The sequence below is a fragment of the Gekko japonicus genome, unplaced genomic scaffold, assembly GCF_001447785.1.
Source record: "Gekko japonicus isolate JY-2015 unplaced genomic scaffold, Gekko_japonicus_V1.1 scaffold1508, whole genome shotgun sequence".
NCBI classification, from domain to species: domain Eukaryota; kingdom Metazoa; phylum Chordata; class Lepidosauria; order Squamata; family Gekkonidae; genus Gekko; species Gekko japonicus.
In genome coordinates, this window is record NW_015161441.1 from 328844 (window position 1) to 347444 (window position 18601).

At 46.3% G+C, this 18601-nt stretch overlaps 1 protein-coding gene across 1 annotated transcript in view; it reads left to right on the forward strand.

The window, feature by feature from the left end:
• Positions 1-18601, forward strand: part of CACNB4 (calcium channel, voltage-dependent, beta 4 subunit) — a 277854-nt gene that overhangs the window by 188940 nt on the left and 70313 nt on the right. Inside the window, exon 3 of the mRNA XM_015429029.1 lies at positions 15022-15141. Within this exon, the coding sequence (XP_015284515.1) occupies positions 15022-15141 (120 nt within the window). The remainder of the gene's footprint in view (positions 1-15021; positions 15142-18601) is intronic.

Below are 18601 nucleotides of genomic sequence, written 5' to 3' on the forward strand. Positions count from 1 at the left end.
GTAGAAGTATCATGGTGAACACAGAAGGGAAAGTTTATCTAGGTGTGTGGAATGGATGGAAGTGGCTGTGAAATTTCTGTGTCTGCAGATAAGGACTTAACACACTGAGGAGTGGCTTAACAGAACTTAATTATGAAGAGGAACTAAACGCATCTTGTACAGCAACCCTGTTCTAGAACTAACATCATGTGATGTTAGGGCAAGTTCACAACTCACCATGTCCTCAACACTAAAGTATAAGGGAACATCTCTAAATTGTAAATTCTGTGGCTACAGTGGCTGTAGAAAGAGGAAGACTGTGACTAGAGTAGCATATGAGATTGAATTATAGGAATCCATTAAGCCAATGCAGTTTGTTGCAGAGATAGCTGAATTTCAAAAAACCTTACATTAGGTATCTTGGGGCCAAACTAGACGTTATAGTATGCACAGGTCCAACCCATTGATGTTGATGCCATTTTAGAGCTGGATTTGGCTGTTTAAAAATGCCACAATGGCCAGATTCTGATTGGCCCACAGTGTGGTGGAACTAGGTGACCTTGTTTCCCCACACACCCCTTTTAAATGTCAAAACAGCCCCCCACCCTGGGACCCAGCATTTTTAAATGGCTGAGTTCAGTTCTAAAATGGCCTTGGAATCCAGGGGTTGGACCCATGAACACTGTAACAACTAGTTTGGCCCCCAGTCAACACATGTGGTGGGCATAATTCCTGAAATTTATAGCTCAGCAGCTGCCTGGTTTGTGACCACTGAAGAGCTGAATGCAAGGTCCTGGATTAGCTATTTGAACTTCACAATGTACGATTATCTCAGAGTTTTCAGTGTAGTTTGGTGTTTGTATGGTGTGTAAAATCAGGGGTTTGGATTCTGTGCAACATCAGTGAAAGCTGCTGGTAGAGGTGGATTTCCCCCACTTCCCCTTCCAGCTGCAGCAACTTGTGACATTCAAAAAGCTAATGTTGATGGCTGGGAGACCTGTGTAGCTCCATGCCTTATAGGCTGCTGCCCCAAGGTGAGGAAAGGGGGACACAGCCCTTTCTGTTGGGAGACAAGAGGCAATGGATGATTTTACATTCCCCTTCTCAGTGCAGCCGCCCACACTGCATGGCTTTTCAACCACACGGGTCCTCGAATCCTTGGCATTGACTTTTTTAGGCTAACAGGTGGTTGCTGGGAGAAAGGGAAGGTTTGGAAAATCCATCTCTTCCAAGATCTTCTGCTGATGCTGCTTGAAGCCAGCCCAGGTATCCTGTGGTGATAGATAATAACATAATCTCTGCAAGTCATTAAAGTATACAGTATTTAATTCCTGAAACCCTTCCTTGATATTAGTTTAACATTCTTCTCTTGTCAACTGACAGCTGGAGGAATTAGCCAGCTGTACAAGAAATGAAAGAGTTTAAGTGCCTGATTCAATCATGAATGAGCACATTTCAATGGGGAAAAAAGCGGAAGTTCCCATGAAATAAATCTGCTTGGGTTTTTGCACTGAATGCTAATAATAGGCATCTTTCTTTCTATAATTGTTTATAATCCTAGAAATGAAAAAAAAAACCTCTTCTCTCAGTGTGACTCTTTGCTGTCAGGTGTTTTAGTGGAATCAATGCTTTAAATTTTTGTTCTTATGAAAGAGTTTTGGTATCACTTTTTGAGTGCACCAAAGAAAAGTGGCTTTTGGTCAAAGAGTATCTAGTTCAGAAGTTTCTGACTCTTTTGAGCCTGCAGGCACCTTTGGAACTCTTGACACAGGATGGTGGATGCAACCACAAAATGGCGGTCAAAAGACACAGAGCCAACCACAAAATGTCAGGGAGAGAGGTTATGCACAACTCTGATAGTAACTCTTTTAACATTTCAGGCAGAAGCTCTGCTTAACAGGATGCCTTTTGAAATGAACATACGATTTAAAATATTTTCTTCCATACACACAGCTTACCTTCAGTCACATAGTGAAGATCTATGTGCTATGGCAGCTGCTGCTGCTGAAGCAATTTAAAAAAAAAATTCTACATCCAATCAGATCTCCAGTGGTCAATCAGAAGCCCTGCTGGGCAAATGTTCCACCTGGCCTAGGGTTACCAAGTCCTTTTTCTTCCGCGGCGGGGGGCTCCCGGATGGCGTCTTCAGCGCGCCAGAGTTTTCCCCTCAGATGGCTTTGGCCCCGCCCCCAGCGTGCCCGGCGTCATCACGTCACATCTGGCTGACGTGCACGCCGGGGTGGGGTTTTCCCCGGGGCCCGATTCCACGGCGGCGGAAATCGGGCCTCCATAGCGGGGGGAAATCCGCCCCCCGGGGGGACTTGGCAGCCCTAACCTGGCCCCACCCACATGACAGGCACCAAGACAGGCGCTGGCAGGCGCCATGTTGAGGACCCCTGATCTAGTTACTAGTAAGCCAGTTAAGCCAGTTAAGCCTTGGTGCCTGTCGTTGTTAGATCAAGCCTTGTTACCCGGGTAGTGTTAGTGAAACTGCAGGAATTAATGGTACTACAATGAGTACTGACTACAGCTTTGATGTAAGAGTCAATTTGTTATGTGGAAAAGCTTTTAGCATGAGTTTGCACTGTGGCTTAGTTGGGGAGGAGGAGTTGCTGCGTTGCAGGAGTGCCTGGCATAATTGGCATCATGTTTGGCATAATCTGCTGTACTGAGGCAGCAGAGGGGAAGGGGAGTGGGTGGGGCAGCAAAAGCAGTGAGTGACAGAGGGATGCTGTATCTTCTTGCTCCCGTGCTGCACTTTTTCCTGCCCCCGTGTGGAAGCAGCCACTGCTGGCTTTTGCATGTAAAATACAGCAGTAGAATCAGATGTTTGTTTTGTGCTTTGAAACAATATTGCCATTGTTTTGAGATACTGAAAGCATCCAGAGTAAGTTGTTTGCTTTTTTGACTCCTACACACAGAGAGCCAGTGTGGTATAGTGGTTAAGAACAGCAGATTGTAATCTGGAGAGCTGCTGTGAGTGCGTGGCTGTTCTTTCAGGGAGCCTGTACTGGGTTGCAGATCTGAGTCTCTAGCACCAGCACCCCCTGATATCAGATGCAAGGCAAAGCCTAGGTAGGGAGCACGAGTCCGACATAGAGCATTTGGGATTCAGAATTTGGGTTGGGTTTCCTTTTCTCCAGGGATAACCCCTTCGTTCACCCAGTTGGGAAGGTGATCCCAGGGCATGGCCAATTCCAGCTGTGTAGTCTCAGGCGGTTGGCTCAAGCCACCTCACAACGCCCTTCTTTTAGCAGCCTGGTCATTAACTCCACAACATTCTCATATGTTCCTGCTTCACTGGGAAGATGACTGCAGGGCAACCTGTCACGTATCCAGGGTATTTGGTTATGACGTGGGTCAGTGCTTAGTTGGCAGCCTCTGCACTGTCAAAGTGAGACTGCAGGCCATGTTTCCTTCTGGGGTGTGGTGGTGGTGGGGCGATGTTGAGTGACCACCACCAGTGGTGACCCCAGCTGGTCAGTCATGTTAATCTTCTGTCCAGTCATCCTTTCTCTCCTCCTTGCTTGTGTGCATGGCCCCCCTCACTTGCTCTGCCTGCAAGGTGACTTCAGTCCACTGACGCAAGGCAGTTCCTTCCTGACTGAGTCCTGGGTCTCACTGCGGCCACCAATGACCGCGTCCACCCCTCTTACACCAGCTGCAAGCCAGAGCGTGGGTGGGGGACATAAAATGGCATGCAGGGGACTTGGGGAGGGGCTTTCCTTAGTTCAAGAGCCATCTGTCTTACTCATTCCTCTTGCAAGGTGACTGCAAGGGATGGTTCATGTGTGTCCTGCCCCAGGTTGTTTGCTATAGGTCGACCTGAGGAATGTGTCCTCTTATTCAGTCTGGCCATGGGCTCCGTTCTAGAGCCACAGTGGTTGTTGGCAGCAGGTTTGAGCCGAAGCCACCCTCTCCATTTTTACGATCTGTTCTCTCAAAGTTGGCCATGGTCCAGCAGCAGTCGGGTTTGGGTATTCATTGTCACACTAGGTGGGCTGAGCTTCGAGCCGTCCTGTGAGTTGCCCTGCCAGGCAATCGTAGTGCACAACTGCCCATACCCACCATTATCAGGACCTGACCTGACTCGAGCCATCAGTCATTGAGGGATGCCATGGGGTGGTTGTCCGTGATGGACCCGACACGTTGCAGAGAGGCATCACTAGTTTATGTGTTCAGTGATTACTAGTTTCTGCATTCAGCAACTGTGTGGGTGGCTCCCGAGCCCTGAGCAGGGCAGGAGGATTGACCCTGCTCTGTAATTACATGGTCTGTCCACAGAGGGACGGTGGGCCCGGGGACATACAGCCACCCGCAATCGTACTGTTGGCTCCTGTGCCCCAGGCAGGGTAGGAGGGTTGACCCTGCCCCATACTCACCTTGACTGCAGTGGGAGGCTGGGCTGAGGAAATGCCAGCCACCCTCAATTGTGTGGGTGGCTCCCCAGCTCTGGGCAGGGCAAGAAGGTTGGCCCTGTCCCATAATCACATTGTCCATCCACAGAGGGAGGGTGCACCCAGGGAGACCCAGACACCCGCAACAATGTGGGTGGCTCCCATGCCCTGGGCATGTAGGGGCCCATACTGAGGACATGTGCCACGAGTTTAATGCCTCTAGCTCACACAGGGTCTGTTCTGAACCCACACCTGACATCTCCCCTAAAAGCAATTTCCTGGGGCACCTTGTTTGGAGGTCCATAAATTGGACACCCAAAGTCCAATCTGCACATAACTTGTAGGGTATGTAGGGAGCATCTTGGGGAGGTCTGCCGCGGGTTTGATGCCTCTAGCTTGCACAGGGTCAATTCTGTACACCCCAGAACCTGTGCCTGACATCTCCCCCCTGGGGCACCTTGTTTGGGGGTCTGTAACTTGAACCCCCCTGTCCAATCTTCACCAAACTTGGTGGGCAGGTAGAGGAGCATCAGCTGGAGATGTTCTATGATTTTGGAGTCTCTAGATCCCCTGGGGGCCATCCCACCACGTCATGAATTTCTCGAAACGGTTCAGTTCAGCAGAGCAGCTGTGTTTGGATTTTCCCAGTTTGTGCCCATCCCTGTTTACAAGAGTAAATAAGATTACACAGAAACGTGGAAATCAGAACCATTGTGTTTCAGATTGATTTAGCTAGAAGGCTTTTATTTTTCAGGCATGTGTAAAATCTGTAGCAACTCTGTTTTCTGGATGAGCATCTGGCAAAGGAATATTGCATTTCTAGAGAATACCAAATAGCTGATTTCAGCACATGTCTGCTGCCTTTTTACAGCAATGGTTCTTTGTGTGATTTTTATCTAATAAATACCTTTGGGCAGACAGAAAAAATCTTGAAGCTCTGAATTTTTTTTTTGGGGGGGAGTACTTGGTGGGAAATGGAGAAAAAGTGAAATACGTTTTATAAAAATCATACCAGTTTTACTTTCAGAACATCAAGTCCACATACCATAGCATATTAGCATATTTGTCATCTCCCCACCCCCATCCCAAGGTGTAACATTTCTGTGTCTAGATATTCTTTGCTAAGTTTTACACTATATCAGACTCCAGACTGTGGGTCAGAACTCAAAAGTGGATCATGACTTTCTTGTAGACTGGTCAAGAGGGATGTGAAGGAACTGGGTGAGCTGAGAGAGGAGGTTCTAGGAGGCTTGATGGCAGATTTGGGCTTTCCATTACACAGTGTCTGAAATGGCTACGAAATGAGGCCCATTGCTCAGTAATGCTATGAATTTATAAATATTAAATATGGACAGGAAAAAATAAATTCATTCCATGTTATCTGACTTGAAACTCCAGTGTTTCATGTTGAGGAGGAAGCAAGTGATGAATTTCTTTGCAAGTGGGTCCTGAAGACCAGCATAAGTTTAGAAGCGAGTCCCGCACTCAGAGAGCTGAAGGACCACTGCACTACATGCTTGCAGTAAAACGTGTGTTCATGTCTGTTGCGTAGTATAGTGGCTAGACTGCCAGTCTAAGGGCCAAACTAGAAACTGGTTTTTTTTAAAGAATTGGGTCCATGTTCCCCACAGTCTCACTGCAACTGTGAGGAATGGCTATTTAAAAATAAAGCAGAGCTGGTTTGGGCTTAGAATGCGACCGCTGGGGTTAGGAAGTGCTCCTGTCTCTGCCCCCTGGCCATTTTCCATGCCAAAACGGGGGGAGGGGGGGTGTTATTTCCCTGTTTTTGTTGTTCCATGTGAACAGACCAGTCCATGTCTAATAGCAAAAAGAGTGAAATAACACCCCTCCTAATGCTCTGTTTCAGTGCAGGAAAACGTCTGGGTGTGAGATAGGAACACCCCCCCCCCGCACACATACACACAGCGGAAGGAGCACAGAATGGTGTGGAAGCTCTCAAATAAAGCAGAGGCATGTTGAGCGCCACCTGGGAAAGAGCCCTGGTTTTTCCTTGCAGTTTTATATACTACGTTCTGCATGCTATGTGCCACACATTTAAGATGGTGCCACACTTTCAAACCACAGATGGCGAGGAGGATTAAACACAGCAAGGCAAAGCCAGATTGTCTCCTTGGAGAAGTGAGGATATTATGGGAAGAGGTGTGAAATGTCTGTTTGACAAAATGAACACTTGTGGTAGTGACAGGCTGGAAGAATTAGCACAAAAAGACATCATTGCAATGCCTTCAAAAGTCCAAAGGTTGTTCCCCCCCCCCCCCCCCCACACCACCCAGCCCTTACATCAATACTCTGATCAGGATCAGGCTCCAAATAACTATACACAGTAATTAGCCACCCAGTGGCTGAACACCAGAGAGTTGAGTATGTTGTGCCATAAGTGTCAATAAGGGAGTGCTTGGTCCTGCTTACTTTTGAAAAATCAGGACCTCATACTTTGCCTTTGTGCATAGGGTAGGGTACTGAAGAAAGCATTGATGGGCCAGTATTAGGGATATGCACAAGAAAAATAATGGTATTTTTCAGATCTGGACTTTGAGGAGAGCATAATTATCGGTATTCCAGGTTGTTAGGTCCCAAATGCTGGTTTTGTATCTGGACTCAGAGTTCTGGGGGGGATTCTGAAATTATTCGGGTCCATTATTCCTTGTCAGGAATCTTTCTGAGGAGGCTGGAGTGGCTGTTTTTTTTAAGCAAATGACTCCAAAATTGCAGTGTTGATACTGGAGTTGATACTGCCAGTCCACTAAAGAACCCCGAATTTCAAGTAGATTGGATCAATGGATTCAATTCTATATGCTCTTGAACAAGGTGTCTCCAGCCATCCTATTAGTCTCCATTGTTTCATCTGGGGACCATAATTTATCCAGGGCAAAAAAGCCAAAAGCCAAACATACAAGAGCAAGCAACAACCGCTGACCAAAAGCCTCCCAATACAAACAGAACCAACAAGCCCAACAGAACAAACATCAGACCAGAACATCCCAGCAGAACCACAGGCCTATGTGGCAAACCATCCAATTTCAAACCAGAGAATCAAAGCCAAACCAAATGAAACAAGGGAAGTATGTCCAGCCCAACAGAACCAATGTCAAACCACAGAAGCCAAGCAGAACCAACCTAGCAAACTCCCCCTAATTTGTGATCCCATTTGCCTGTTGCCTGGGAAAATTGGCAAAAAGTGCAAAAAAAACAAACAAAACAACCATCCCAAGTTTGTCAATTTAAAATGCCTGTCCTGGATATTCTTGGATATCTCTGAATATTTCCAGGAATATTTGAGATTGGGATATCGGTTTTTGTGTGATTCCTGAATATTTCTGGATCTTGATTATACCTTAAAAATTCCAATAAGATACTTTTCGGATATATGTTCCAATCAGGTATATCTGAGTGCACATCCCTAGTCAATATATCGTAATTTTTAAGAGACTATTTTTTCTTTAATTTCATGGACTGAGTTCTAAAGAGAGAACACCCCTGAATTTATTTTGGGTATTTCCATCCTGCATCCCTCCCCCCCCCCCAATTGGTGACACAAAGTCACCTACAGAGCAGCAGAAATATATAATTTGGACAAGCAAGAAAAAAAACACAACACAAATACAATTCCTGGTCTGGTTTTGAATCCACTGGACCAACTCACTTAGGGCCACAGTCTACAAGCCATGGGTCAAGAGCCCTTCAGTGCTTAGCAAAGGATAAATATCCACAATGGAGGAGGAACAAATGTTCTGCCCAGATCTCATTCAGCTGGCACAAAGATATCCCCAACATTCCTTCCCGGGAATTACTTTCCACCATTCTGAACCCTTTATTACACACTGTGACCAGTGAGGCCATTGTAAGGATGATGCCAGGAGCCAGTTTGGTGTAGTGGTTAAGTATGCAGACTCTAATCTGGGAGAACCGGGTTTGTTTCCCCACTCCTCCACTTGCACCAAGCCATAGTTCTGATAAGAGCTGTTCTTGAAAAAGAGCAGTTTCTGTCAGAACTCTCTCAGTTCCACCTACCTCACAGGGTGTCTGTTGTGGGGAGGGGAGGGGAAGGGAAAGGAGTTTGTAAGCCGCTCTGATACACCTTTGGGTAGTGAAGGGCGGAGTATAAATCCAATCTCCTCCTCCTCCTCCTCCTTCCATTCAGAATGCATGCAGCAGTGTTGTGAAGTCTGAGAGGATAAGGCCACAGAATAAGACGATACTGCAGTATTGTTTAGGAGGCTGTCTTCTTCCTAGAAGAAGGTGCAGTCAGAAAGACAAAGCCACTTGACTTGACCCACAGCTAGACATGCTGTTCTCTCTCATCTTCTCTGGTAACATAGCAACTATAGATTAGGAAGACTATGAAAGGGAACTGGGGAAGTGATGATTGACTTTGGAGATCTTCTTGTGTGCTTATGAAGTGTTATTGGATCTGTAATGTAATGGTAGCTAGGAAGCAAGCCAGTGGTCTTCAACTATATATTGTACATGTTTATTATGCCCTTTGATTTATTATCTTCCAGTTGTAATTTTTCTTTTGGCTGCCATTGAGTGTAGGTAGCCGGTAAAATAGTAGCAATAATCCCTGGCATTTTTATAGGTCTTTACGTCTTCAAAGTGCTTTACCGACGTTAATTAATCGGCTGTTATCTTTGGAACCCATTTGGTCTTTTAGTCACAATTATAGAGCCTTGTTAGTTTATGCACAGACTTTTCTCTCCTTCTTTCCACCACCCCATCCCAAAGCTCTTATCTGGATCATGGCAATTTTATGGTATGTGTCCGTTCTGTTACTTGATACAGATAATATACTTAACAAAAGAGGGGATACAGCTATATGGCTTTTTTTTAAAAAAAAACTTCTGTATGTTTTATGCACATGTGACTGAACAAGACCTGTATCCTATTCAAACGCTATAGTTGTAATGGGAATTCGGTATGATTCAATAACACCCCACCCCCTCGCCCAGTACCAAAAATTGTGCTGATACATTCCAGACAAGAACCACACTGCTGGTAAATGGCTCACCACCAGATTGCGTATGGAAAGTCAGCATATTAGCCATGGAACATTTCTGACAGTTGTGGGTGTTCAGGGATGCTCAAGGTGGTGAACCTTTCTCACATATTATGACTCATTTTTGTAATAAATTAAAAAAATGATGTTCCACCAGATGAAAGTGGTTTTCGGTATGCTTTGTGTGGGACCAATAACATTAGAATTAATCCTCTCTGCTCCTCTTCTCTAAGGTGCCCAATCATTTCCTGAACAGTTGCAGCCAACTCTTTCTTAAATTCTGTCACTCTTCCATCCCCCAGTTTCTGACTTCCAGCCAGGATGGCCAACAGCTGGCAACCAGCAGGCGTCTGTGGGTGGGGTGGGGCACCATCAGCAGGACTTGTTACGTCACGGTGTCACATCACAGAGAAAATCCAGAAGTGATACCTTGCCTCTTTAGAAATGGCTGGAAATATTTCTGGCAATTTCCGGAGCGGCATGACGTTACTTGCAGGTTTTCTCTGGAAGTGATGTAAGCAATGTTCCCTCTAAGCTGTGGAGTCTTGTGAGCAAAAATCCTACTTTCTGAGCTACTGGCATGAAAGTTGTGAGCAAGTGATTTGGCTGCTGTATAAATTAGACTGCTCTGGAGCCATCCCTCCTGAGCTAAGACAAAAATGTGTGAGCCGGAGGCTAAAAAATTGTGAGCCGGCTCACACTAACTCAGCTTAGAGGGAACACTGGATGTAAGGATGGTGATTTTTTTTCTTCATTTTTCTCCCATTGTCTGATGGAGCAGCAGTGGGGAACAAGAGCTGGGGGAGGAGATCTCCTGTCCCCAACAACTACCAGGCAGCCCTGCTTTCATCCTTGCCTTCAGCCCACTCTTCTCTACATTTAACTTGAATTCTTGGGCATGGCCTGTTGGTTAAAGAAGAAATACAAGGCAGAGGAAATCACTGTATCCTCTGGCTTTGTGTTTCAGCAGTCTGATCTCCTGGCCCTCATCCCTGATTTATATGATAAGTCCTGCTTTTGCCAAATTAAAGCTTCTGTATATTCTTCCTGATCCAAGCTAGCCCGATATCATCAGATCACAGAAGCTAAGCAGGGTCGGCCTTGGTCATTATTTGGATGAGAGACTACCAAGGAGTACCAGGATAATGACACAGAGGCAGGCAATAGCAAACTACCTCTGAATATCTCTGTCCTTGAAAACCTCATGAAGGGAAACACACATCGGGTATACTTGATGGCATGAATGCTGCCCACAACTCAGTAGTCTCCCATACCTATATAAAATTATGTTTCTGAGACTTTTTAAAACCACAAAAACAAAACCCTGGCATTTCAGAGATGCTGCAGAGAGTTAATTTTCTGCCAGCCCAGTCCCGGTGTAAAACTCTGAAGGCCTGAAACGTCTTCAGCATTCTTTGGCTACAGAACAATGGCCCCCAGAGCAGAGCTATCCTGAGCAATAGGAATATAAAACTGCTGTCCTGCCCTTTCTTTTCTTTCTTTTTATGGTAATAGCTCACAGATTCAACCAATGCTGGTCTTTCAAATGATAATCTCACATCCAGTCTGAACTTCTAAAAATAGTTTACGTTTGAGCCGCCCGCTCAGACTTTCAAAACAGGCTTCTTTAAGAAATGTTGATGGTCGCATTGGAGCATAACCCTGATTGAGAACTGCCCACAATCTAACGTGCTGTATCTGGCAATGGGAGATTTTACTCTCAAAAGCCGATACCCTGGAAATCTTGCTGGTCTTTAAGGTGCGAGTGGACTTGAATCTTCCTCTTCTGCTGCGGACCATCAAAACTATATCCTCCTGAAAATAATGTGGTGTAGAGTTTAGTATATTGGACTGGGATCTGGGAGATCCAGGTTTGAACCCTTATTCCACCATGGAAGCTCACCGGGTGGTCTTCCCAGTTTCCTGGCAGGGCAATGGGTTTCCCACCGCCAGCTCCCGTTTCCCACTGCTGCTCTTGCAGCTTTTGGAAGAAAAATAATATATATATTTTTGAAAAAGGTCACATCATGATGTCACTTCCAGGGGAAACTTGGAAACGACATCAGTCCACCTTAGAGTTTCCTGCGATTCCTAGAGAAATATGACATCAGTTCTCGGTTTTCCGTAGAGTAATGTAATGCCATCAACCAACAGTGGCTCCCATGTTCCTCTCTCCAGACTCCTGCCACAAGAATTGTATGAGCAGAAAAAGGAAAACTATGGCTCCGGTCATACGGGCTGGAAAATGCGGGGGGGAAGCGTGGCTGTTTGCCCCGGAGGAAAATAACGCGCAGTTGCGCGATCAGACGTCCCTTCGAGGTCCCGTGGAGGTCCCATGGTTAGGGGGCAGGTGCTGATCACACGATGATCCTGCGGCAAAGAAGTGGTGCGGCGCAATCACACCAGCAATCGCTAGGTGCCGCTTCCGTGGCAAATGGGATGGATTTTTTTTTAAACTGAAGTTTGTGCATACGCATGACTGAGCAATCGTATCTGCACATCCAAAGGCAGGTGGTCGGCTTACCGGAGAGGGCGACGCTTCCGGACCCCAACAGAGCTCCGAGGCATAGCCAATGGAGGGGGAGGTGGGGCCCCTCATCACAGCCGCTCTAACCGCCTGCGCGACAGTGGCCATAGTGACCCTCCAGAGGCGGCAAGCCTGGCTGCAGTGGGAGGGGGCCTCTTTGTGCGCATGTGCCGTTGGGCGCTTGTGCGCATCCTGTGGAGACTTGGGGAGGAAAAAACCTGTTCGCGATGGGACATGGGCGGCCGCCAGATGCCACGGGATTCCACCGGAAACGCGATCAGGCGCCCGCCCTTGCCCTGCAGTTTCCGGAAACTAGTACCTCGGAGGTACTAGTTTTTTACCCTGCATCTTCGGCGGGAAGCCTTGGGTTCAGCACGGGAGCTCTACGCTTCCCAGATGTGGCGCTGTGATAGCGCCCGGAAAATCCACCTATCTTCCGTCTCTGTAGCGTGGCTAATGTTCCGTGTGACCGCAGCCTATGTATGCTATTCTGAGTTCCTTTCAAGGAAAGGCAGGAGAGTAGTATACTCAATATAGAGATACGATCTTCTTCTTTGCATAGTTTTGTGACTTCAGCATCAGTTTTTCAAAAAGTGAATTTCAGTTGTGTTGAAACCTGTCATGGCTAGGGACATCTTGAAACAATTCTAACTAATTCAGCTTGACAAAATGTTTTTTTCCAAAAATCTAGAGCATTTTTTTTGTTAGAGCCATTCTTAGTTGTCACCATACTATGCTTTATTCTTCAGGCTTTCCTTGTCTGCAGTCTTTCTTGCTTGTTGTAATTGATTAAAGGATCGGAAAATGAGAAATCCCAGTTGTTGCACTGTGAATTTTGAGGACTATTCAAGACTGCCTTGAATGCAGTGAGATTCTTTTGTAACCCAGGAAAAATGGTGGTGTGAGTTGGCTATGAAAGCTGATGCCTTTATGAACCTTATACTGTTGACTTCTTTTTGACATCTCTGTTTTGCAGAGCTGCTGATGCCCAGTTAGTCAGCTGCTTTAAAAAACACTTTTATTGCTTCACAGTGGAACAAACATAACACTGCTTATCAAAATGACAGGAAGAGTAATTGCAAATAGGCTTTTGAAACATCTGTTGAGCCAATGAGTTGTAGTGGTTAGAATGTCAGACTAGGACTTAAGAGACCCAGGCTCAAATCCCACTCTTCCATGGAAGCTGGCTGGGTGATCTTGGGCCAGTTACATTCTTAGCCTAACCTACCTCGCAGGATTGTTGTGAGAATAAAACAGGGTGGGGGGAGAACTCTGTAAGGTGCTTTGAGTCCCCATTGGGGAGAAAGGCAGGGTATAAATGAAGTAAATATCATTTTCCATTTTATTCCTTTCATAGAATCATAGAGTTGGAAGGGACCTCCAGGGTCATCTAGTCCAACCCCCTGCACATTGCAGGAAATTCACAACTACCTCCCCCCCACACACCCAGAGACCCCTGCTCCATGCCCAGAAGATGGCAAAACCCCCCACAAACCTCCATGGTCCCTAGCCAAACTGGCTTGGAGAAAATTGTTTCCTGATCCTGACCCCAAAGTGGCAATCAGCATTTCCCCGGGTGTGTGAGAAGGGGCCACGAGAACTAAGCACTGATGCAACCCTTCCTGCCCTCCCTGTCATGATCTGCCTAAGTTCGCAGAATCAGCATTGCTGTCAGATGGCCATCTAGCCTGCAAAAACCTTCAAAGAAGGAGAGCCCACCACCTCCCAATCCAATTTAGTATCATCTGCAAATTGAATAAGCTTTTGATCACGTTCAGTGTAAAAATTGCTACGGAAGCTGGCAGCGCTGCAGGGGTTTGGCTTGGATCTGGGCGGTGATAGCCTAGGATGAGGAGGAAGTGGTCATAAGCTATACTGATTGCTGCCTTCCGTGTCGCAGGCTGCCTGGAGTAAGCCTTCCCTCTTCATGGTGTTGCCCAAGCAGCTGCCTGGGTAGAGATCCAGTCAACTACCTTTGGTTTTTTTTCCTCCAGACTGATAAGGGTATCTGGTTGTGGTGACTTACTTGAATGGACCGGATTACAGCACGGCCTAGGAGGGGTCTGGAGGGTGCTTTCCCCCACTTTGCCCAAAAGCCAGCAAAGGCGGGAGCCTCAGGCCACTGTGCTGGCTGGCCCCACGTCATCTAGGGGCCAGCCTGTTCAAGCGCTGGAAGTTTTGGTGGGCTCTGCGAAGGGTGACATAGAGGCCGCCCAGTTCTATTTAAGAAGAAGAAGAGGAAGAGATTGAATTTATACCCCGCCCTTCACTACCCAAAGGTGTCTCAGAGCGGCTTACAAACTCCTTTCCCTTCCCCTCCCCTCCCCACAACAGACACCCTGTGAGGTAGGCGGGGCTGAGAGAGCTCTTGACAGAAACTGCTCTTTTTCAAGGACAGCTCTTATCAGAACTATGGCTTGCCCAAGGTCATCTAGCCAGGTGCAAGTGGAGGAGTGGGGAATCAAACTCGGTTCTCCCAGATTAGAGTCCACGCACTTAACCACGACACCAAGCTGGCTCACCATGGTTCCTGGTGGCTTCAGCAGTGTGGTTTTTCTTGAATCCCCACCCTCCCATTTTCCAAGGTATCTGTGTAGGGTGGTTTTGCACATCTAAGCGGATCCTTTTGGGGGAGATGGGCCTGCGTGTCTACCTCCCCCCATTTTGGGGACTCCCTTATGGGGTCTGGGGGTTTGAGCCACCACATGGTATGCCCATCTCAGGGGCTGTGCCCAGGCTCACCCCAAGTGTCAAATGGTACCACTCAGCGGCAGCTGCCTTTGTGATAACCACTAATATTTGTCACTCCCAAGTTTTTCCCCAGCAGGCGGGCTGTGGGACATTTTATCGAGTGGCAGGCAGGTTGCTCGATGGTCCAGGATCTGCCCCCCCCCATGCTTTGACAATGCTCCTTGGTCTGTAATCAATAAAAGCCGTGGCCTGTTGTTTTATTCCAAAATGTGGTTGTTGTGCAGTTTGTGTCTCTCCGCAAGACATCTTACTAAGCCCTGGGTGTGCAATCCATAACATTGCTTGTGCATGTTTGGTTTTTTCCTGTATTTGATCCATCAATTTTGTTAATAATGGACTTTTCTTTCTAGGGATCAGCAGATTCATACACAAGCAGACCATCAGATTCTGATGTATCTCTGGAAGAAGATAGGGAAGCAATCCGCCAGGAGAGAGAACAGCAAGCCGCTATTCAGCTTGAAAGAGCAAAGGTGCCTCTCTTTTTTTCTTTCTAGAAACGAGATTAACAAAGGGATGGGAGATCAGATGGCAGGTCTGTCAAACTATGTTCGAATAGGAAACTAGTAACTACCTTTGCTGATGGAGATCTCCTTGTATTTACTGGGAGAGGGTGGTACATGCCAACAGACATTTTTGAAATCTTTTTCCCCCAGTTAGGAGATTGGATCCTTTAGGGGATTTCTGTAGGCCACTGGGAAGGTGATTCTCACCAAATTCCTCCTTCCTTCTGCAGACTTCTGACCCCCCCCCCCCCAAGATATTTCCCGAGGTCCCCTGTTCCCTAAGAGTAGCAAGAGGCAAGAAAGTCACAGTCTATGCACAGAAATCCCGTGTGGGATTCAGATTCTAGTATGGAGTCTCATCTATTTAAAATAAACTGCAACCAAAAGGAGGGCTGCCCTTCACAGCAGAAACGGGAAGAAAAAGCCAGTAGATTATGATATAGTGTCAGGCACAGAGAAGCATAAAACTTTACACAGATGCTCCATGCATGCTGTAGGGAAGATCTATGTATGTACAGAGAGGAGAAGCCACATAAATGTGGAAAAGTTTGTGTGTTGCGTATAGATGGTCCAAAGCATGTATATAAGTATATCGTTTCTGTATCTAAAGAAGTGAGCATACCCTTTCAGTATCTGAAGTAGTGAGTAGTGACTCACGAAAGCTCATGCCGTGCCACATGTTTTGTTAGTCTTTAAGGTGCTCCTGGATACTTTCTCTTTTCTACTTTCAGTCTATGTGGACAATTACGTGTATTAACTGAACCAATGGTATAAAGTGGCTCCTCATTTCTATACAAAAGAGAAGTGGGAGGTCTCTTTGACTCATATAGATTTCTGGAATCTCTTGTCATTCTGCATGTGGCAGTTAGTTCAGGAAAGCTACAAATAAATGTATAGAGAATAAGATCTGTGGCTGTTGTACAAGTTGGTGATTATGGTCATAATTTCCTTTAGCCTTAAAAACTGATGGAAAGACCAAGGCGCATGGTACACTTGGGGCTTTTTTTGCATGCTTGACTTATTCCTGATTTTCTTGGGAGTCAATCCAGAAGCACTGGAATTGGTTTGGGTATGGTTCTTCTGCATGTCCGCCCTTCTTCTGCATTTTCATAGTTGTGGAGTCAGAAAGAAAGAAGGAAAGAAGGAAAGAAAGAAGGAAGGAAAGAAAGAAGGAAAGAAGGAAAGAAAGAAGGAAAGAAGGAAAGAAAGAAGGAAAGAAGGAAAGCCAGGATTTCAGTGAACCTCCTAAACCTATTGTTACAGTGCTCTAGTAATATATTGATATTTTAGTGCCATTTAAAGTAAAAGAAAAAGAAATCACTTGTCTTTGGGGGGGGGGGAGAGTGGTTTGACAGTGACAGTCCAATCATCAAACAGTGGACTGGAGGTGGGTTGGTGTGGACAGACAAAGAAAACTGAAAGAAACATTAGGCATGAAGAAAGAGGCGATTTAAAATTGGCTTCCAGAAAAAGATAAGAAGAGAAATGGAAAATACTCAGGGGGTGGGGGGCAGCGACAAACAAAAAAGAAGTGAAAACTAAAGATACAAAAATGCATACAGAAATCAGGGTACTGCTCCAGAACCACCACCCACAACAAAACGTGCAGAAAAGCCCTATGTGTTGCTGCATGGGCTGTAGAAGACACCACGAGAGGACTGTGTTAGATAAATAATTGATTTGGTCAGTAACTGCTCTTAAATATGTTGCCTGGAAGTAAATGATTCCATTAAATCTGTAGAATGTGTTGAAACACAGTGGACACCCATAGGTGTGGGTCTAAGGCAGATGTGTTCTACTTAGCTTCAGCAACACCAAAGTTGTTTGACACTCCCTGACAAGTTAGCAGTTCATAGCAGTGTTAGAACTCACAGTTTTTGATCGTGACTGTGCTGCAGAAAGAGGTTGACAAACAAGGAAGGCATCCGTTTATAAGTGAGTGAAATAGGACTCTTTTCATAGCAAGAATATAAAATTGTGTGCCAAATCTTTTTCTACTGTTTCCCTATCGCTCTGTGGGCAAATAACTGCAGCAGTCTGAAGTCCTTAATGTTGTTTAAGTAACCTTGTTAAGTGAGGTGACTGTTCACATGAACATGCCCTTTACGTTAGTTCACACATTCATAAAGGCTGCTGCAACATCAGGTGATGGCTTGTACATATGAATCATACATGTGAATTCAAATGCAATAGGGGTGTTCAGAATTGTGGGAGAGTCAAAGTACAGTGAGAAATATTGTGCCAGGTCTTACACATCTTCACTGTAACTTGTGAGTGCCTTCCAATGCTCCCTCTAAGCTGTGGAGTCTTGTGAGCAGAAATTCTACTTTGTGAGCTAGTGGCATTAAAGCTGTGAGCGAGCGATTTGGCTACTGCGTAAATTAGTTTGCTCTGGAGCCATCCTTTCTGAGCTAAGACAAGAATGTGTGAGCCAGAGGCTAAAAAACTGTGAGCTAGCTCACACTAACTCAGCTTAGAGGGAACACTGGTGCCTTCACGTATGTCAGTGCATATGTGCAAGCTTTGGCCACACTATTGGGTCCAGTGGCAAATGCTGATCTCACATTCTGACTTTCACGCATAAGCTCTTGTTTGCAAGTTATAGTGAACTAGCAGTAAAGCCCGTTGTGAAAGCAATACAACGGGATCTAGAAAGAGGCTCTGGGGGAGTGCTCTGGCTTTGGGCAAACAGTGTCAATTTGCTGTGGTGACCTCAGCAGGGTATAATGACAGAGTCCACTGTTTTCTCCAGAGGAACTGATCTCTGCTACCTGAAGAGCAGTTGTAATTGTGAGTGATCTGTAGCCCTCACCTGGAGATTGGCAGCAATTGTTACCCAGGACAAAGTGGCTGGTTTGGAGGGTGTAGTCTATGGCATTCTACCTGTCTGAGGTCCCACCCCTCTGCAAACCCCACCCTCTCCAGGCTCCACCCCTCAAATCCCCAGGAATTTGTCAGCATGTAGTTGGCAACCCCATCTCCTTCCCAGCTAACCATCAACCTACCATTATCTGCCCCTTTGACTTCAGCTGACTTCTGCCCTCCCTTCTGCAGAGCAGTTGTAATTCTGAGTGCTCTCCAGCCCTCACCTGGAGATTGGCAACAATGGTTCCCTATGTGAGACTGACTGGTTTGGAGGGTGGAGTCTATGGCAGTGTACCTGTCTGAGGTCCCACCCCTCCTCAAACCTCACCCTCTTCAGGCTCCATCCCTCAAGTCTCCAGGAATTTCCCATCTGGAGTTGGCAACCCTATCAGGATTGGCCCCAATGTGTTTTCTCCCAAAGGCCAAAGTAGGTGACAGGACCAAGCTTAGTTGCCTACCAACAGGCACTGAGGGGAATGTAGGGTTGCCAGCTCTAAGGAGGGAAATACCTGGAGGTTTGGGGGGTGGATTCTGTAGAGGGCAGCATTGGGCAGGGGGGCGG